Here is a 17,326-nt window from a genome sequence, read left to right as displayed (position 1 = left end):
TTAGCGCACCTGTATTATATGGTGAAATACCCACCTGAAAGTCCGCTATTTGAATGGACAGTTTACGCAGAAAAAGTATGTTTTGAAAACATGTATTGCTATCCCCAGGATAAAGAGATTTTATTTTTACTTGTACAGTAAAGTGAAAAGCTTGTTGTATAAGACGTGCAAGGAAGAGTTTTTAAGATTTTTTTTTTTTTTTTTTTTTAAGTATCTCTAATCCAGTGAAAATTGCCTGCAGTAGAAAATGCAAAAAGGATATCCACCACCTATTTAAAAATAACTTGCACAAATGTCTGGCTACAAAATTCCACAGTGTTGCAGAAGTATCTTGGAATGGAAACGGGATCACGAGTTTTGCTGGGAAAATTGGGTTTAGCTTTTTATACCTACTATGTAAGAATGTGTGGGTGTGTTACTCAAGCGATTTCAAATACTTTGTGCAATAGATTGTTTTTCAAATTGCTAATCCTGTCGGATCTTGAGAAATATTGGTGATGATATTGAAATATACTATTTTTCAGAGCCTTTTAATAAATGTAGAATAAGCATTTTTTCAAGAAAGAATTCTGTGTTGTATTTTATTTCTTAGGCAGTATATTGCAGTGATATTGGCAAGGGGGAGGGGAGAGGAGGGGCAGGTATGGTTTGGATCCAGAAACTCTTGACCTTTTTATCATCATTTTTTAGACAAACTAACATTGGGATTAAAACTGCAACAAGATTGTATACGCACATTTAGGATCTATTTTGAAATAAGTAACTTCTGAGGCTAGTTCAGAGTATTTGAATCCTAAACTAGGATAGTTTAATACACCACTTGAGCAAAAGTGTCATTAAGGACTCCTGTTAAGTACAGATTGTAGTATAACGTGCAATGAATTTGCATCTTGGCCCGTTGAACTGTATGGAAAAGCAAGGGCTGGATACGAAGCACACGCCATACTGTTAAAAGACAAACTTGTTCTCATGCAGCTGAAGAGCAGGTTATTACAGAGGTGAGTACGTGCCTAATGCTGATGTCAGTATTAACTCATCAGCCGCTAGGAGGACACCCATTATAAGTATGTGTTTACCAGAGCCCCAGCTTTACAATACCACTGTTCCATCATTGACTACACCCTGTAACAGTGAGGCATGACGCCTGCCAAACAAAACAAGATTGCTTAGTGTGTCTAAGGTGAGGCTGTAAATGAGGTTTAGAATCTGTGTGTGTACTGCAGTTTATGACTCAGAAATAACAAGAAAACAGATTTTAGAAACAGGTTTATTAAAAATGTTAGCATACTTTTTGAAAAAGGATAAGCGCTTTAACATAGTATCAAGATGCCAAACACGATGCAAGTAATATTTACAGGGTATGTACTTTTCTATACCATAATCGTGTTTTCCCAGAAGACAGTATTTTGGTATACCTTGGATTAGTGATGAGAAGGGAGGGCATCTCTTCTCTCCCTCCCTCCCTCCCTCCCTCCCTCCCCGATTAAAATTAATTTACATTTTGCATTGGGCCCCATGCAGCACCATTTATCCAGAATGGTCCTGTTACATTCCACAAGCCTTAAAAAAATAAATAAATAAATAAATGTGCCAGGGTCCTGTATTTAAGAACCTGTACGTCTTATACACAAGACTGCTTTATTTCACAAAACGTTAGCTTTTGTATGAAATGTAAAATGTAATTAGAAATAGGCAACATTTTCGAAAACAAAATGGTTCAACAATTACCAGTGTTTTACGAAAAAAAAAAAAAGTAAATTTTGCTGGCCAACAACACAGCAGCACACTAATTTCAAGAGATCCGATGCTGGTTAGTGACCAAAATTGTTTAAATAAATTTACACAAGCATTTCTATAAATAAATGAGAAATACATGCTCGATTTTTTTATTTTTTTTTGTAATCCACTGAATTACAAAAGTAAATGCAAGTTATTTCTAGTCATTATTCAAAACCAACAAAAAAAATCTCCCATTCATAAAAAATCTGCAAAAATACACACTCTTTCTCATCACTGAAACTATACTTTCTTTTGTCATTTAATTATGTGCAATGCAGCCAGGCATTGTGCAGATGAGTACGTATATGAAGAAAAGTCCTAGATTGTCTTCTAGCAAACATAAAAAGACTTGGAATGAACCCGGAGCAAGCAATCACATCTCACCTCATGAAATAAAGTGACTAGAGAGAGCTATTAATCAGGTTTTGGCACAGAAGGTCAATGTTAATAATACCATACAAGACCGACTTCCACATTCTCTAATGCATGTAAAACCAGTCTCCACTGTATCTCCCAGCACGGGATGAGAACTACATGACCTCATCAATTGTGATTATTCAAATGAGGTCTAATCTAAAATGCATCATCTTTTTGCGGTCATTTCTCAATATCTCCGCAATGCCAAAAAGCTTGCCTGTGTAAATCCCTATTTATATTTAGTTTTGTGGGTTTCTCCCCATCGCCACAGGGTAAGCAGTAACCCTGCCCAGTATTGAAACATTTCATTAGTGCAATCCTCCAATAAGAGACCACAGTGCAGGAAAGGAACATGACGGTCAAGCGTCAGGAGGAATGTCATCATTTTGTTTCCATTCTGAAGATGACAGCATGCCAGCATTTAAATAAAATAAATAAATAATAATACTCACTAGACCAGCACAGTTATCTTTTTTTTTTTTAATACTGCTTAAAAATTGCCCACAGGAAACAATGTACGATATGCCCTGGTTATGCAATGTTTTTAGGGCAGGTTTTTTCTTCTTAGATCTGGAAGGGACCATGCTTTTAACCAAATTAAAAACACATCCTACCTCCCACACTAAATGACCAATCTTAAACCTTTTAACACGTTAATTGTTTGGCAGATTTGTAGAAAACCTGACTGGATCTTATCAGAAAAAAATATATATCATGAAGTTATCACAGTGTTGAACAGAATTAAGACCCACTCCTCAATCTAGTGATTTTTAAAAGCATGCCTTTGTGTTGGGACAGGGGGTTCCCTTTGCAGCTATGAACAATGGAATGGGTTTGTTAGGGGGAAATACAGGTAACCCAGGCACTTCTGCTTATTGGGAATGTCATACTAGGAGATTTGGTTCAGTATCATTTTTTAAGGTGGCCTGGGTTTTTTTTAGTTTGGAGTGGACCCCGACAGTAATGGGTGAATAAAAGGGGTACAGTCCGATATTCTTGAACAGTTTCATCTGTATAAAAATACCTTTACGATTATTTTTTTGTTTTGGCTGAAACACAGAAATTAGTCTTGAGAAGGCGTTTGTCAACGAAGAAAATGCTAGCTGTAAAAAAAAAAAAAATAATAATAATAATCAAATGTCTTAGGCTTGGTGTTATGCTAACGATGACAATGCAGTAAACCACAAAACTGCAACTGTGTTTCTTCTAAATCCAGTGCACCGTCTGTACATAAAATAAGACAAACCACCTGGTCGGAGTATTTAGTTGAGTATCTCATTGAGATTACTCAACCTCCATTGATCTCTGATTTCCGTTCCTCCTCGAATTGAGTAATCAGTCCATGAGAGCAGTCCTGCTGTAGAACTTGCTGTGCTGGCGCCCCACGGTGGTCACAACTTTGCCACGCAGCTTAGCCGGAGTGATGTCACCTTCAAATCAGGAAAATGCTTTGCTACTGCTGCTGCTCTGAAGCAAACACTGAAAAGCAAATTTAAAAAAAATTGCAATTTAAAACAATGTTAAACTGAAAGAACTGTACATGGGTGTGCACACAGAGCCACGATATGCTGGTAGCTCTTCAAGTGTTGTTTGTGCCCCTGAGAAAAGTCCTATTGAAGCCTGAATAGAGACTGGGCTGGGAAATCAGTCTCCAAGCCTGAAAAAATATGGAAGCAATGATGTCTTAATGATGCCTATAGGTATCTTACTTTCATAACATTTTCAATAGAGTGCAAAACTCTCATATAGGGATATGGCCCAAGAGGTGACGTTATCAGGCAGAACTGAACCAGCTTACTAGTTTCAGACGGCTTCATATCCCACAGATCCAGTGTTCTTTAAACTCAACAGAGTACTTACTCCTCTCCCGCAGCCCCTGCCCAAAGCTCCGATACAGCCGAGTCAAGGACCAGAAGAGGACGCCTTTGATCACCACTGAGATGATGGAGCCGGTAATTGCAGCAGCTTCCAGGGCGTAGGACCCCCCTGCTCCCCACTGTGTTATAATCTAAACACAAGACCAGAGCCTGGCATCAGAACCTTGGAACAATGCACATGGAACTGGCACAAAACAAAAGTTCCAATGGAATTCTGAATAAGAACATTCCTACAAGATTAGAGGACGGCGAATGTCTGTGTACACCGGGAACATTTACCTGATACAGTAGAAAAATGAGATAGGCCAATTCTGGCAAGTTCTGGAACATAAACACCCAAACAAGAGGCTTCAGTTCTTTTAAGACCTGGAGGAATAAAATACATTTATTTCAGTGTAAGCTTAATGGTGACACACTGTTATTTAATGAAACAGCTACCACTGTGTGTAATGTTTTTGTGACTCATTAGCTGACAATGCACATATAGTGAAAAGCAGGAGCATGACAATCTGATTGTCTTTGTTCAAAAACCTCCATACTGACTAATAATACCCTCACAAGTTTAAATATTGGCGATAACAATCCCTGCTGTTAAGGGAATGGTTAGGAGTGGCAGGGTCAGCTGTGCTTACCGCTATCACCCCGACAGCGGATGTGAGACACGCCCAGAAGATCCCAAAGCCCAGGATGATGCTGTGGGAAAAGGAGATGTTGTAGACGCCTGAAGTCAGCACCAAGATGCACAGGCAGATCTGAGGAGAAACAGCAGGCCGCGGTTCGCTTAAAGTCTCATTCAAACGGAGGGAGAAGAAAGAACAGAACTTTTAGAGGCGTTTGTTTACCTGGGCCTGCAGGTCGAAGGTCACCATGGAGAAGCAGACATTGAGCAGAAAGTACTGCTCCTGCAGGCTCTCCAGAGCCCCGCCCACACGGAACGCCATCATGTTGGGGCTCCAGATGAGGAGAGTGCTGCAGATCACATGGAACAGCCCGATGCACACGATGCACACGAACCGCACCTGCCAAGAGGAGGCAACAGCGGGGCTGCGTTGAGCCCTAACTACCACCGCAAAACACCAAGCCATTCCCACAACACTCAATACAATCAGAGACTAAGGCACTGCATGTGTTTGTAATTCAACTGGGATAAATGTTTCAGCAGTGTAGATTTTCCAGTTTACATTCACTGAGTCAGCCTTTAAATAATACCTCTTTGTTATATACTACAATAGGAATTTACAAACCCCCCACCCCAACAAGCTTGGGTCTAAAGTGGTAAGTGAGTCACTGTCCTTAGTGATTATTTGCTGTAACTACAAAACGTTGCCAGTCAAATTTCCACTACTATATCTGCCCTATACATTGGGCAGCTTCGCAAGTTTGCCTTGTATCTACAGAGAGTACGATTCCGACAGCATGCAGGGGCGACCCACCAGAATGAGGCTGTCCTTTTCGGAAGCGGGGAGGACGGCGAAGTTAACAATTGAGCGGATCATCACCAGCAAGACGCTCGCCACGAAGACGATGAGCTCCTGGCGGTTCTCCTGCAGGATCCCGCGGGACACATAGTAACAGCAGAACACTGCAGAAACACCAGCACACAACAGCCGCTATTGAAGGACCTCAGCTTTGTAAAGGACCATGTCCCCTTCTTGCAATCTGGCTTAAAAAAGAGGGCAGTATATCAGTGCAGGAGTAAAGTATAGTAGATGCTTAGCATGTGTTCATGGGAACTAGTGAGGGAGCGCTGTACTATAATTCCTGCTAACTAATTCTACCACCACTTATCCTTTGTAATGAAGTGTCTTCTGGTTGCAGGGGCACTATGCAACTGATTCAAAGAGCCAGCTTTGTGCTACAGGCATCTACAGGACACTTAGAATACAACTTCAGGGTATTTTGTCTTTTTGCTGATGTGATAAAGAGCTAAGTTATGTTGCTACACCTTCAGAGACATTAAAACATCACGGGGAACTGAGCCAGCTAGTTAGGGGAAGGAAAAAGGATTGCACAATTTGAACACTGAGCAGCTGAATTAAAAAAAAAAAAAAGCAGAAACACTCCTACATTACAAAACCAACTGTTTACTGTAAAAGAAAATGAACTAAAGAGCCTCTCCTTTTACTGACCACACTTTTATGTCTTGTGACAATCACTCCAATGAATGACTAACATAACAGCCGCCTTCAGCAAATCTTGTTGTTTCTTGAACTAGATTGTTATAGTAATTTTCTTAACTGCAAAAGTCAAAATGGAATGTATCAAATTACATAAATACAGCTTGTGTTCTTGTGTTCTGATTCTTCTTTTTTCAATGTAAAATGTATTTGGGACTTAATGGGTTAAAGAATTCTCCTTCTTTAAAAAATAATGATAAATAATAAACAATAATTCCAATACACTGGACTCTATAATACCCATATCAAATTCTGTCACAATAACCCATTCTCTCTATATACTGTAGGTAAGAACAGTTAAGAAAACGAAATGCTGAAACTATAAATAATCAGTGTATTCTTCTTCTCTTCTCTAGTGCCTAAATCCACTGCAGCAACCTCAGAACAGTCATTCCCCTTCAAGAATGTATTGTAAAGAAATCAACAGATCCGTACAATGGAAATGCACAGTGTGCTTAGGTGTGCCATCTGAAGGACAGAAATTGCACGGACTCACAGATTCCCACGAGCTGTATGAGGGAGACGATAAAGTCCTCGTGGTAGCTGGGGTTCTGAATCTGTTTGTAAATGTTCACAGCTGTGACAGCCAGCACAGCCAGCAGAGAACTGATTGTCACGCAGTAATACAGCTTCACCAGGCATGTCAGCTCTGACCAGGGCTTGATCTGAAAACAAAACATAACACATAATGTTCAACACAAGCCCCAGTAGTGGTTTTCAGAAGGGATGCAAACTCAGCTGAGATTTTGGTCCAGTTAACATCATAGACGGATCATAGACACGTTAAAAGGAAATTAAAATCTGTATCAGCACATGTAAGGCATGCAAATATATCTGCACAACTAGCAGTCTTGTTTATGGTATGTTTTGTCAAAAATATGTACCAGAGACAGGTACAAAAAGAACACAGAAGCACAAGGAGGTTAAGTGACTTGCTCAGGGTCACACACAGTCAGTGAGTCCGTGGTGGGTGGGGTGCCAAGCGATACCTCAGCCCTGTCTGTGCAGGTAAGTGTAGTTTAATATTGTGCTAAACATGAAGGGGAACAAGGTGACATATGCATAGCTCTGCCCGAGTGCTCTCAAGCTCTATCGATACTTACTGGACCGCAGGGAGTGGGAATCAGCTCCCGGTGCCTGGGTCTCAGGTTGGGGGAAGGCAAGTCAGCGCTGTCGCTATATCGGTGGACGGGTAGTGGACTGAAAACAGAATTTAAAAATGTAAACATGAACCGCTACTGCTCGCACTAGAACAAGCAAAAAAACTTAAACGTAAAGTCAAAAACATTACAGAGCGAACGTTTCCTTGCCTGCCCTATATTATTTATACTCACCCGATCTTATCTAGGGTTTTTGCTCTGCTGAATAATACCTCAGTCGTGTCTAGCAACCTAAACCTGATCTACGCAATGGGAGTCACCGAACTGGACTAATACAATTGAAGGCTGTGTACAAACAATCTGAGCTTCAGAATACTGTAAAGCTGGTTTCAGCACAGTGTGTCTGCAGAGCGCTTGCAAGAAATAGGTATGACTTGTTTTTGTTTGGTTTTTCTTTCGGTAAATTTGAAACAAACCCTTTGGCTACAATGATTACAGTAAACAATATATACTGAAAGTAAAAAATAAATAAAGTAAATATTTTCTTAACACCCTAACTGATGAAAGCGAGGACGCGGTGCTGTTTCAATGCAAAACATGTTTGATACCGACCTGCGATCATCCATTTTCAAGCGTTTTTATATTGAAATTCTTCGTGCATTTTTTAAAAATGATTACAATAAAACAAATCGATGGGGTAACTAGTACAATTTTAAGAATGCGTTTGTGTTCAGACAGCTTCCTGCGTTGTGTTTTTTGTATGCGATCAAGGGAGGGTCATAAGATCTGATGACGTTTTGTTAAACGGCTTCTTGAAAAAGTCTAACCGCGCCACCCTTTTCAGCTTTTCAGCATTGCATCACTTGTTATCACTTGTCTGCGTTAAGGTCCTGACATGAGCAATGCTAATTTAATTTAGTTTTAAGTTATTATTGGTGGTGAAGGAAAAAAAAAAACCCTTAAAGCTAATTCTCCATTGCGTCTGGACTGAAGTATATCTGATGTTTGAAATGTACAATAAGAGCCTTACAGCTGGTCTACAGTCTCTGAACAACAAATAATGTTTGAGTCTCTCTGTCTCATTGTTCCAGGTAAAGGGCGTTCACCGGGGGTCTGGGGCAAAATAAAATCTTGTCTTACATGCATAATAATTCAATGAATAAGAGCACGCTTTATAAATAAGTCATAGAAGCACGTCCTATTACTACAACAGGGCTTGAATCGGGTATCCGAGTTTAGTTTGTTAATCGATAAACAAAGGGCTGTGTGTTTGAGGTTTAGCTGGAGGTCCGGGGGTATCAGAAAAAAAAAAAAAAAGGTTGAAAAGAGGCATAACACACACGCTGACAGGGAACACTAGATTTAAGAGTTATTATTATCCGCAGCACTGCCATGCTGCTGTTACTGAATCAAATGGGAGGGGTGATGGTTGTCCACCCGATGGGAAACACTCTGTGAGTTTGTGATTGTCCAGGTGCTGTGCTTGTGTTGCTCCGGCGAATGGATCGTCATGTAAATAAATGGTAAGAATCGGTTTCTCTTTGACGCGTTTTTATTAATTATTTTTATTTAATGACATCGTTCTAATTAAATGCATTTGTTTTTCATTGTGCGGGTAGTTTTATACCAATACCGTATAACGTAATTTAATAAACACGATAGAGCAGTTTTAACATTTGTTAGTTCGCTAGCTGCAAGCAATTCAATATGATTATGAAAAATGTACAATCGATGTGTCAAAGTTCAGTGGTTAGTATCGAACAGAACCGCCAAGCATAAAACTCCCACTGCATAGCAGATAAATCCATTCCTGGTTTTACTGTGAGTTTAATAAGACACACCTAAACTTGTTTCCTATATACACTGGGGTTAATCAGGCACATACTAGAACCTGGAATGTGTGAAACTGCTATGCAACAGGAGTCTTATTTCCTACCCTGCTGTACAGGGCATTAGTTTTGGTTAGTGATTTGGCTATGTATGATTTTTTTTTTCTGGAAGTTATTGTGACTGTACAGAAATCTGCTAGTTTAAACATGGTTTGTTTTTTTGCAGGTCAGTCCTCCTCGTAGTCAGTTGTTGATCTCGGTTCAATGTTTACTGCCTTTCTTCATTGCTAGATTTTTATCTTTAAGTACGCAGATTACTGTAATGCAATCGTCCTGTTTTTTTGTTTTTGTTTACCTGTATATATGTGACGTTGCATGTTCTGGTTATATTTTATTAAGCCATCGAAGCCTAGAAAATCATGTGTGAATGAATAGCACTGCACTGCGTAGTTTTTTTTCCCTTTTAGGGAAGGTAGTGCTTGCATTGTTCTATTATTATACTTAATCAAGTGATCGAGTAACCGGTGTAGTCAGCGGAAAGGTGTTAATGCAGGTTTGTCCTGTTTGTGGTGATGAAGGGTTAAGCAGCATGTTGAAGCTGGTTTATGTCGTGCTTTGCCATTTGTATATGCAACTGTTGAAATACAAATATTGTGAAAACACATGTCTTGCGAGAGGACTTAAATGAATTCCGAATTGTTTTTTGTGATTGAATCAAATTATAATTTGTGTTGATTGCTTAGTGCATGGTCAAAGTTTATCAATTTACAGTACAATTTTTAAGAGTTCTTGAATAAAACTGCTTTAACAAGTGGCTTGAAGTTGGCAGAAAGGCACTCCTGAAATTGCCACGTTTACTCAGTAAGTACAGTATGGTATCAAACCCAGGCAGATTGGAGAGGAGAATTGAACCCAGATGTGGAGAGAAGGCAACAGAAGCTGTGCTGCTTCAGCTCTGTCTCTGACTGTTTGATTTAGAAAACAAAGAGGCTGCAGTCCAATAAATGTGTTGTTGCTGTAAATGAGTGAAGGACCCAGAGGAACAAGCGAATACTACTGCCACTCTGCATGTGCTGGGAAATCTTATCAGTGCCATAATGTAATCTGCACTTAGCTGTAGGTATGCTGTACTGATTTCAGCATATATGTTACTCTGGGAAAGATCACTGCTACTTTAAGCAATGCTTCTGTATTGACTTAAGTAGTTTTCTGCTGTAATAAACGCTATACCTCAAAAGTAGTTGGACCAGCAGCTTCTTGTGTGTAGCTTTTCAGTTGCACGTAATCCTCTCTGAAATACAGTGCCGAGTCTCGGTGTGAGTTTTCAGTTAATCTCCAGCATTAGTGTGATAACTGACAGCTCCCTGAGATTTTTGGATTTGGGTAATGAGGACCAGTAAGCATTTGAAGAAACTGGTTTCAGGTTTTATTTGCAGGGGGTTGTCTCAAACTTAGCAGAAGTGAAAGAAAGAAAAAAAAAAAACTTGCCAAGCCAGTTATTATTTAAAGATCAAAACTGCTGAATTTATTATTGTGAGGGCGATATTTTTGTTTATTTAACAGGGCAGTGTTTGCATATTGTATTTGTTATTGTATAGCTCTTTAGGCAAGTAAATCATGCCAAAGTAGCAGATGGTATTACAAAAACCTCAGTGCTGTCTTTTAAATCAAACTAATGAGGATATCTTTGTGTAACTACATGCTTTTCTTGTGTTCCTGAGCTAGCCTTTTGATGCCCTGACGTGACGGGGAGTAATGCTAAAGGGATCAGCGGGACCACAAAGAAGAGCCCAAGGGATTTTGAAAATGGAGCACTGCCGTTGATTGCTGAGCCTGCCCCATTTCCATCCTGGTGTGACCCATCAAGCTCCTCAAAGCTCCACACTCGGCGATCATGGCAAAGGAAGGCAATCCCAGGGAACGGTCTCCGTGGCGATGCTTCTCTCTGTTTGGGAGCCGGACGGAGCGAGTGGTGCTGGCGCGTAGCGACAGCTCCCCGGAGGAGACTGTGCTGAAGATCACCATCACCGAGACCACCGTCATCGAGTCGCACTCTGGCGTGTGGAACTCCCGCGCCCTCTCCTACCTGGGCCTCTGGTACTTCTTCAGCTTCTGCACGCTGTTCCTCAACAAGTATATTCTGTCGCTTCTGGAGGGGGAGCCCGGCATGTTGGGTAAGCCTTTGGATTTGTTTTGATTCATACAGGACGCTCTCAGTTTGGTCTGTCTTGCCCGGCACGTTCTTCTCAACGCGGTGCTGTGTTCTCCCAGGTGCTGTTCAGATGCTCTCCACTTCCGTCATAGGCTTCATGAAGATGTACGTCCCGTGCTGCCTGTATCAACACAAAGCTCGTGCTGAGTACCCACCCAACTTCATCATGATCATGCTCTTTGTGGGATTAATGAGGTAAGATGATAACAAAGCGGGATGTTTCTTTTTTTAGTTGTGATGGTGTTGATTTATTCAAGATGAAGGCAGTTGGAGAGAATTGCTTTGTACCTTACAGGTTTGCAACAGTGGTCCTGGGGCTGGTGAGCCTGAAGAACGTGGCTGTTTCGTTTGCAGAGACGGTGAAGAGTTCAGCTCCAATCTTCACTGTGATCATGTCCAGGCTGATACTCGGAGAGTACACAGGTACACAATACCTCTCTCTGTTTCCTGTGATGTTAGATCTCTAACAGGGACTGGTATTTGCAGGTGTGGGTGAACCTCTGTGTTTCCTGTGATGTTAGAGATCTAACAGGGGCTGTTATTTGCAGGTCTATGGGTGAACCTCTCTCTCTTCCCTGTGATGGCAGGATTAGCTCTGTGCACAGCTACAGAGATCAGCTTCAACATGCTGGGCTTTTCTGCAGCCTTATCCACAAACATCATGGACTGGTAAGAAAGTACAGAAGATCTCACCGATCTACTGATTTTGTTTGTATGCTTTGAACCCGAACTAAATCCCTTTTAAAATTTTTTTTTATTTCAGCTTACAGAATGTCTTTTCTAAAAAGCTACTAAGCGGAGACAAGTACAAATTCAGGTAAGATTAAGTTATGGAAAAATGGAACAAACCATATCAAATTGAACATGGCTTGCAGTTATGACATTTACATTTCTTGGTAATTGTTTGAGAATGTTTTTAAATACGTAGTGCATAGTGTCAGTGTCAAATACAGTGTGCAAGTTCATTTTGAGTGTTGTTTTATTATTTTATTTGTATTATAAGATTGTATTTGTGATTTTGGTTTTGTGTACTTCTGCTATTCTGTCTCCAATCAGTCCCCCAGAGCTTCAGTTTTATACCAGTGCTGCTGCTGTGATCATGCTTATCCCAGCATGGATATTTCTCATGGTGAGTTGGGGAAATCTGAAATAATGGAATATATATTTTTATGTTTAGTAAAATGCACACATATATAATCAATATATAATCAGATATTTTACCATGTTAAAAAATGTGTGTGTGTATATATATATATATATAATATGTAAAATGTATGGTAGTCACAGGTTCATACATGTTACAGTCAACCCAGGGACTTTCCTATGCATTCTTCAAAACAGAAGTTAAAACCTTAGCGATCACGCCCCAGGGCGAGGTGCAGTGCTGTCTTCAAACAACACAGCTGTTTATTTTTTCTGTGTGTTTTACCAACAGGACATTCCAGTGATTGGAAAGAGTGGGCGCAGTTTTCATTTCAGCCAGGATATTCTCCTCCTGCTCCTGTTCGATGGGGTCCTGTTTCACCTGCAGAGCGTCACGGCGTACGCACTGATGGGCAGGATTTCACCTGTCACCTTCAGGTGAGAGATTGGAGAAAGGGACACCTGTCCTTCAAAGTTAACAAAAGTGACAGTGGTGGTGGTAGGCTGACCAGATTATGACAATATTATGTTTGTATCAGAATTGTAAATGTATGACATATAAAACATAATAAAACTGAATTATTGTAATTCTAAGGTTAGTTAATGAACCATTTGCTTGCTTGCTTGTTTGTTTATTTTAACATTACATCAGAGAATTTATTAGTTAAACACACTTTTTGGTTCCATTTAAATAATGCAAAATGTTCTTTCTAAAAGAACAAATTAACTGATCATCATTTTTAATGGTCTTTTCCAGTGTGGCCAGCACAGTGAAACACGCCCTGTCCATCTGGCTGAGCATTATCGTCTTCAGCAACAGCATCACAGCTCTGTCCGCAGTGGGGACGGTGCTGGTGATCATCGGGGTCCTGCTCTACAACAAGGCCAACCAGCACCAGCGAGAAAGCCTGCAGGCAATCGCCCAGCCAGCTGACCCAGTGGACCTGCAGGAAGACAGCAAAGGAGCTAAGAAATAATGTCCACAATGAAGGGGTCAGGGTGGAGTGGCTCCTGCTGGAACTGTGCACACCTTCCCAAAAGCGTGGACGCACTTAGAGTACAAAACCCAGCAAAGATACTCACACCAATTCTGCCTGCAAGGAAGGATCACACACTGCAACATGGTACAGCCCGCTTCAGTACAAGTGCGCCACCATAAAGACGTGGCACTTTGGTAAGGAGTGGGGGATTGGCAAAGGTCAAAAGTGACCCCGTGCCAGTACCCCCCCCCCCCCCCCCCACTCCTCAGTGCACCCCAGGGGGTTTAGTGTGCTTTCTGAACAGTGCAGCAGGCAAGACAGGAAGATGCCACAAGCAGACAGCAGTAAACTCTGGAATTAATCATTGACCAATCTGCTGTCTGCCGCTGTACAGTGAATGCTTAAAGATTACCTTTTAAAATGCACAAAAAAGTCAGAATCTGGATGCCTAGCCATTAATTTAATACATGTGTTGGTACATTCCACAAAGTGTGCAGAAGCAGCCAAATGGTGAAAAATCTGTGCTGACAACTGTCACTTTGAATATTAGTTTCACCAATTATTCAGCGATACTAATGTGATTTACTACTGTGTAAAATAGTCACAATAGCAAATACAAATTTGCACAATTGGGTTTAAAAAAACAAAACAAAAAAAAAACAACACTGTGATAATGTAGCTTAGTCTTAATAAAAATGGGTATATTCTTAATACCGGATCAATCTTTGTCGTTTAGGATACCGTTCTCACCTCTGAGCTGGATAGACAGACGCCTCTTGTGTGCAGGCTTTGTAGCTTAACTTGGGCTTCATTTGTAGCTGTATGAAGTGGGATATAGAGCAGATAGGTATGTAGAATGGAACAATATAGACAGTCGATACAGCAGGTACACTTTGCATATATGTGTGGCTTGCAGAGTGGAAGGTGGTGAAAGGAGTGGATAATGTGCAAGGTGCTCTGTTCCTTTTGAATGCTCCTATAACAATTCATACTAGCCTCATCTGACAGCCAACAAACTAAATTGCAGTTGTGGCTTGAAGATGTAAATCAGCTGTGTAACTGTACAGTGCAGACGCTCTCAGTTATAAGAGGTGTGCATTCTACATGTTAGCAGTGATGACAGAGTGGTTTTAAAACATGACCACTGACATTTAAACTCGAGGGACAGTGAATTGAAACACAGCTCATGTAATTGCTGTGTCCTTGAATGTGTTGCGTGGAGGATAAGGATGCTGTGGGGACCACAGATAATCTGCAGACTTTGCTAGAGCTCAGGTAACAAAGAACTTCACTGATATTTTGTTTTCTTTCTTTCTTTTTTTTTTCTGATCCAAACGATGCACGACACCCACACAAAGTGATTTAACATTGCCATTGGAGCCAGTTCATTTACTCAGTTTCTTTAGATGTTCTGCACATGTGCCTTTGAGCAACAACCAAACGTGCGTTCTGATAATCCCGTTATTTAAAAAAATATTAACAATTCTAGCAGCTTTTTCCTGTGCAGTTCCTGAGTTTTCATAGGAAACCCACAGGAAATTCACAGATTTTTTTTTCTTTGCAGAAACACTGGCTCCAATATTAAACGCAATGAGTACAGTTTTATCGAAATGACCAGAAACCGTTTGCTCCTGTTAAGGATTCTGATGTAAAAACTACCAGCTCACTCTATGAAGTGCACTAAGAAGGCTATCAATGTTATAGTAAAATACATTACTGCCAAAAACTAGCTACTAGCTAAATTAAAAAAATGTGTTTAGCAAAACGGAATAGGAATATATTAATTTGTGAGCCAAGTTAGAATACCACTTGTTCTTAGCTTCTAGGTTAGACTCCAGTGTCTTCTCTACTGTCCGTGCAGTGCAATGCATTTAGTAACTTGCTTGAGATATATACCACAATGAGGGATTATTGTGTCCACAGGTGCAGTATATGTATACATGAGGCCTATTACTAGGACTAATAATGTCACAGTGTGCATGTATAGCTGGGCCAATATGTTTGCCTCATCACCATATGACTCTTAGTCTAGTTTTTATAATGTCATACTTCTTTCTTCCACTGTGAAATTATCCACATGGTTTAGGACCACTTTCTATGAAACTGTTATATATTAAATTTTAAATGCAGTTATTATTTAATTATTCTCAGTTATACAGTTTTTTCAACAGCTTGTGAATTAAAACAAGATGTTAACTGATTTTGTCAGCCAGTGCAACTTGGTAATGTTAAAATGTTTATTGCATTTCTGTCGCTGGTAATCGCAGAGGCCCAGTATAGCCGCTGCATCAGTTTCCCAGTGGCCTGTGGGCCCTGTTTTGTAGCCACACGTCTATCGCTATTTAAAATGTTCTGTGCTTGTCCACAGCTGTTGAATATGACAAGTGGATTTATTTCATTTTGAAACTGTCTTCTTAAAACCTGTGGATGGAGAAATTATACTTTTTATATTCCAGGATGACGATGTTCAGTGTTTATTTTAGAAGTCTGTTTTATAAACCCGAGTGTGTTCTTAATTTACAGTGACCTCCTTTTGACAGTATGTGTAAGGGTAGTGTAAAAGCTATGTACTCCCCAGGTTTTTCTATGTTTGATCTGATTTGACACGTTCATCATGAAGCCAGCCACGCTAGTTGTGAGTAACAAGCCCTAAACTGTGCATTTTCCCTGCAGACAGGTCAAAAGAACACGCAAAGGACTGCATTTTTCATGGTACTTCATGTTGGAACTTTGCTTTCTACCAGTATTGTCTTTTCTGCCCTTTTTATGACCACTAATCACAGCAGAAGCACCTTCTTTCATTGTCAGAGGATTTTTAGAAATACTGAAAGAAACTTCACAAATTCACCTCTTGTGACATTCATTTCGATGACCCTGCTGTAACCGCTATGTCTGAGATTGTTGTGTTGTTATAACCCTGTGTCCTTGCGCTATAAAACTGGTTTCTTTTTTTTTTTATCTGTTCTTAATCATAAAATCTACTTCTTACTTAAACGTTGTTATGTACAGGTATACATTTGCAGGGAACCCATTTATGTTTAAACCAACCAACACAGTCAGGGTTTTGGTAACAGAAGTGGTACTAAGGAGGCCACTGTTGCATTGATGAATGCTGGGATTGATTAAGCAGTGGCTAGTGTGGTTCAAGATAATGAAATCTGGTTATGTAGTTGCTGTGAAATACTGTGGGCCTTAAAAATAGTCAAATGTAAATGTTAAACAAATCAATAAATATATTTCCCCAGGTTTATCTTTTCCAATTGTTTTTTTTTTTTTTTTATTTAAATTATTTAAAAAAATATAAGACGTTTAATATAGAAGAACATTGTAAACACGAGTGTTGTTTATTGCTTTTACAAATACAAACTTATGTATGTATGTGTATCTATTATTACAATACTTCTCTCTTCAGCCTACAATACATTTGGCTTGTGTTTGACTTGCAGAAGGAATACTGTGTGCAGCTTGTAACACACTGTCCAACTCCATAGAATACAGTATTTCTAATTCAAATGAAACTCGAAAGGTCTTTCTTAGTGGCTTTGTGCATTAGTATGCGTTGCAAATTAATGCCTTCAGGGAGTGACGTCACTGGATATGGATGTGCAATATGGTTTAAATGAATATTATATAATTATTAAGAAACAGATGAATGGCAGAGTAAATGAGATACAGGAAAAAAAGGGTAGAGCGTTTTATAAGACTCAAAGTAAGGTTAAAATAAGGGAAGGGTGGAATAGGAAGGAGGAAGCAGCTTTAATAAGGCTTCTTATGGTGCATTCAGCATTAAATGAACACCTGTATAGGACTGG

The 17,326-nt window shown here is 39.9% G+C and overlaps 2 protein-coding genes across 8 annotated transcripts; one reads left to right on the top strand and one right to left on the bottom strand.

The window, feature by feature from the left end:
- Nucleotides 1-360: 360 nt before the first annotated feature.
- LOC121329143 lies at nucleotides 361-8,139 on the bottom strand. The gene is made up of 9 exons (XM_041274534.1): nucleotides 7,963-8,139; nucleotides 7,354-7,450; nucleotides 6,747-6,915; nucleotides 5,507-5,655; nucleotides 4,916-5,092; nucleotides 4,706-4,825; nucleotides 4,353-4,439; nucleotides 4,057-4,204; nucleotides 361-3,675 (listed from the first exon to the last, which is right to left on the bottom strand). Exons 1-9 carry the CDS (start codon nucleotides 7,974-7,976, stop codon nucleotides 3,650-3,652), a joined length of 987 nt encoding a protein of 328 aa, XP_041130468.1. The 5' UTR covers nucleotides 7,977-8,139; the 3' UTR covers nucleotides 361-3,649.
- LOC121329141 (solute carrier family 35 member E2A-like) lies at nucleotides 7,466-16,762 on the top strand. 7 transcript variants are annotated; one of them, XM_041274528.1, is made up of 9 exons: nucleotides 7,466-7,777; nucleotides 10,905-11,353; nucleotides 11,451-11,586; nucleotides 11,687-11,814; nucleotides 11,940-12,060; nucleotides 12,155-12,208; nucleotides 12,448-12,520; nucleotides 12,827-12,972; nucleotides 13,292-16,762. In XM_041274528.1, exons 2-9 carry the CDS (start codon nucleotides 11,074-11,076, stop codon nucleotides 13,509-13,511), a joined length of 1,158 nt encoding a protein of 385 aa, XP_041130462.1. In that variant the 5' UTR covers nucleotides 7,466-7,777; nucleotides 10,905-11,073; the 3' UTR covers nucleotides 13,512-16,762. The 7 variants fall into 7 exon arrangements, with proteins under 7 accessions (XP_041130462.1, XP_041130461.1, XP_041130460.1 ...); XM_041274527.1 differs by lacking the exon at nucleotides 7,466-7,777 and adding an exon at nucleotides 8,226-8,441; XM_041274526.1 differs by lacking the exon at nucleotides 7,466-7,777 and adding an exon at nucleotides 8,448-8,873.
- Nucleotides 16,763-17,326: the final 564 nt, after the last annotated feature.

The sequence above is a fragment of the Polyodon spathula genome, chromosome 16, assembly GCF_017654505.1.
Source record: "Polyodon spathula isolate WHYD16114869_AA chromosome 16, ASM1765450v1, whole genome shotgun sequence".
Classification (NCBI taxonomy): domain Eukaryota; kingdom Metazoa; phylum Chordata; class Actinopteri; order Acipenseriformes; family Polyodontidae; genus Polyodon; species Polyodon spathula.
The sequence above is the reverse complement of the archived record's forward strand: the minus strand, read 5'-3'. Positions and strand labels throughout refer to the sequence as shown.

Excerpts from the sequence above, each read along its gene's own strand:
- LOC121329141 (XM_041274528.1), top strand. The coding sequence starts at position 11,074 with ATGGCAAAGGAAGGCAATCCCAGGGAACGGTCTCCGTGGCGATGCTTC. Across the intron at positions 11,354-11,450 it reads GGGGGAGCCCGGCATGTTGG|GTGCTGTTCAGATGCTCTCC; the intron begins GTAAGCCTTTGG and ends GTGTTCTCCCAG. Across the intron at positions 11,587-11,686 it reads CTCTTTGTGGGATTAATGAG|GTTTGCAACAGTGGTCCTGG; the intron begins GTAAGATGATAA and ends TGTACCTTACAG.
- LOC121329143 (XM_041274534.1), bottom strand. Across the intron at positions 4,440-4,705 it reads CCGCTGTCGGGGTGATAGCG|GTCTTAAAAGAACTGAAGCC; the intron begins GTAAGCACAGCT and ends TTATTCCTCCAG. Across the intron at positions 3,676-4,056 it reads GCAGGGGCTGCGGGAGAGGA|TGTTTGCTTCAGAGCAGCAG; the intron begins GTAAGTACTCTG and ends TTTGCTTTTCAG.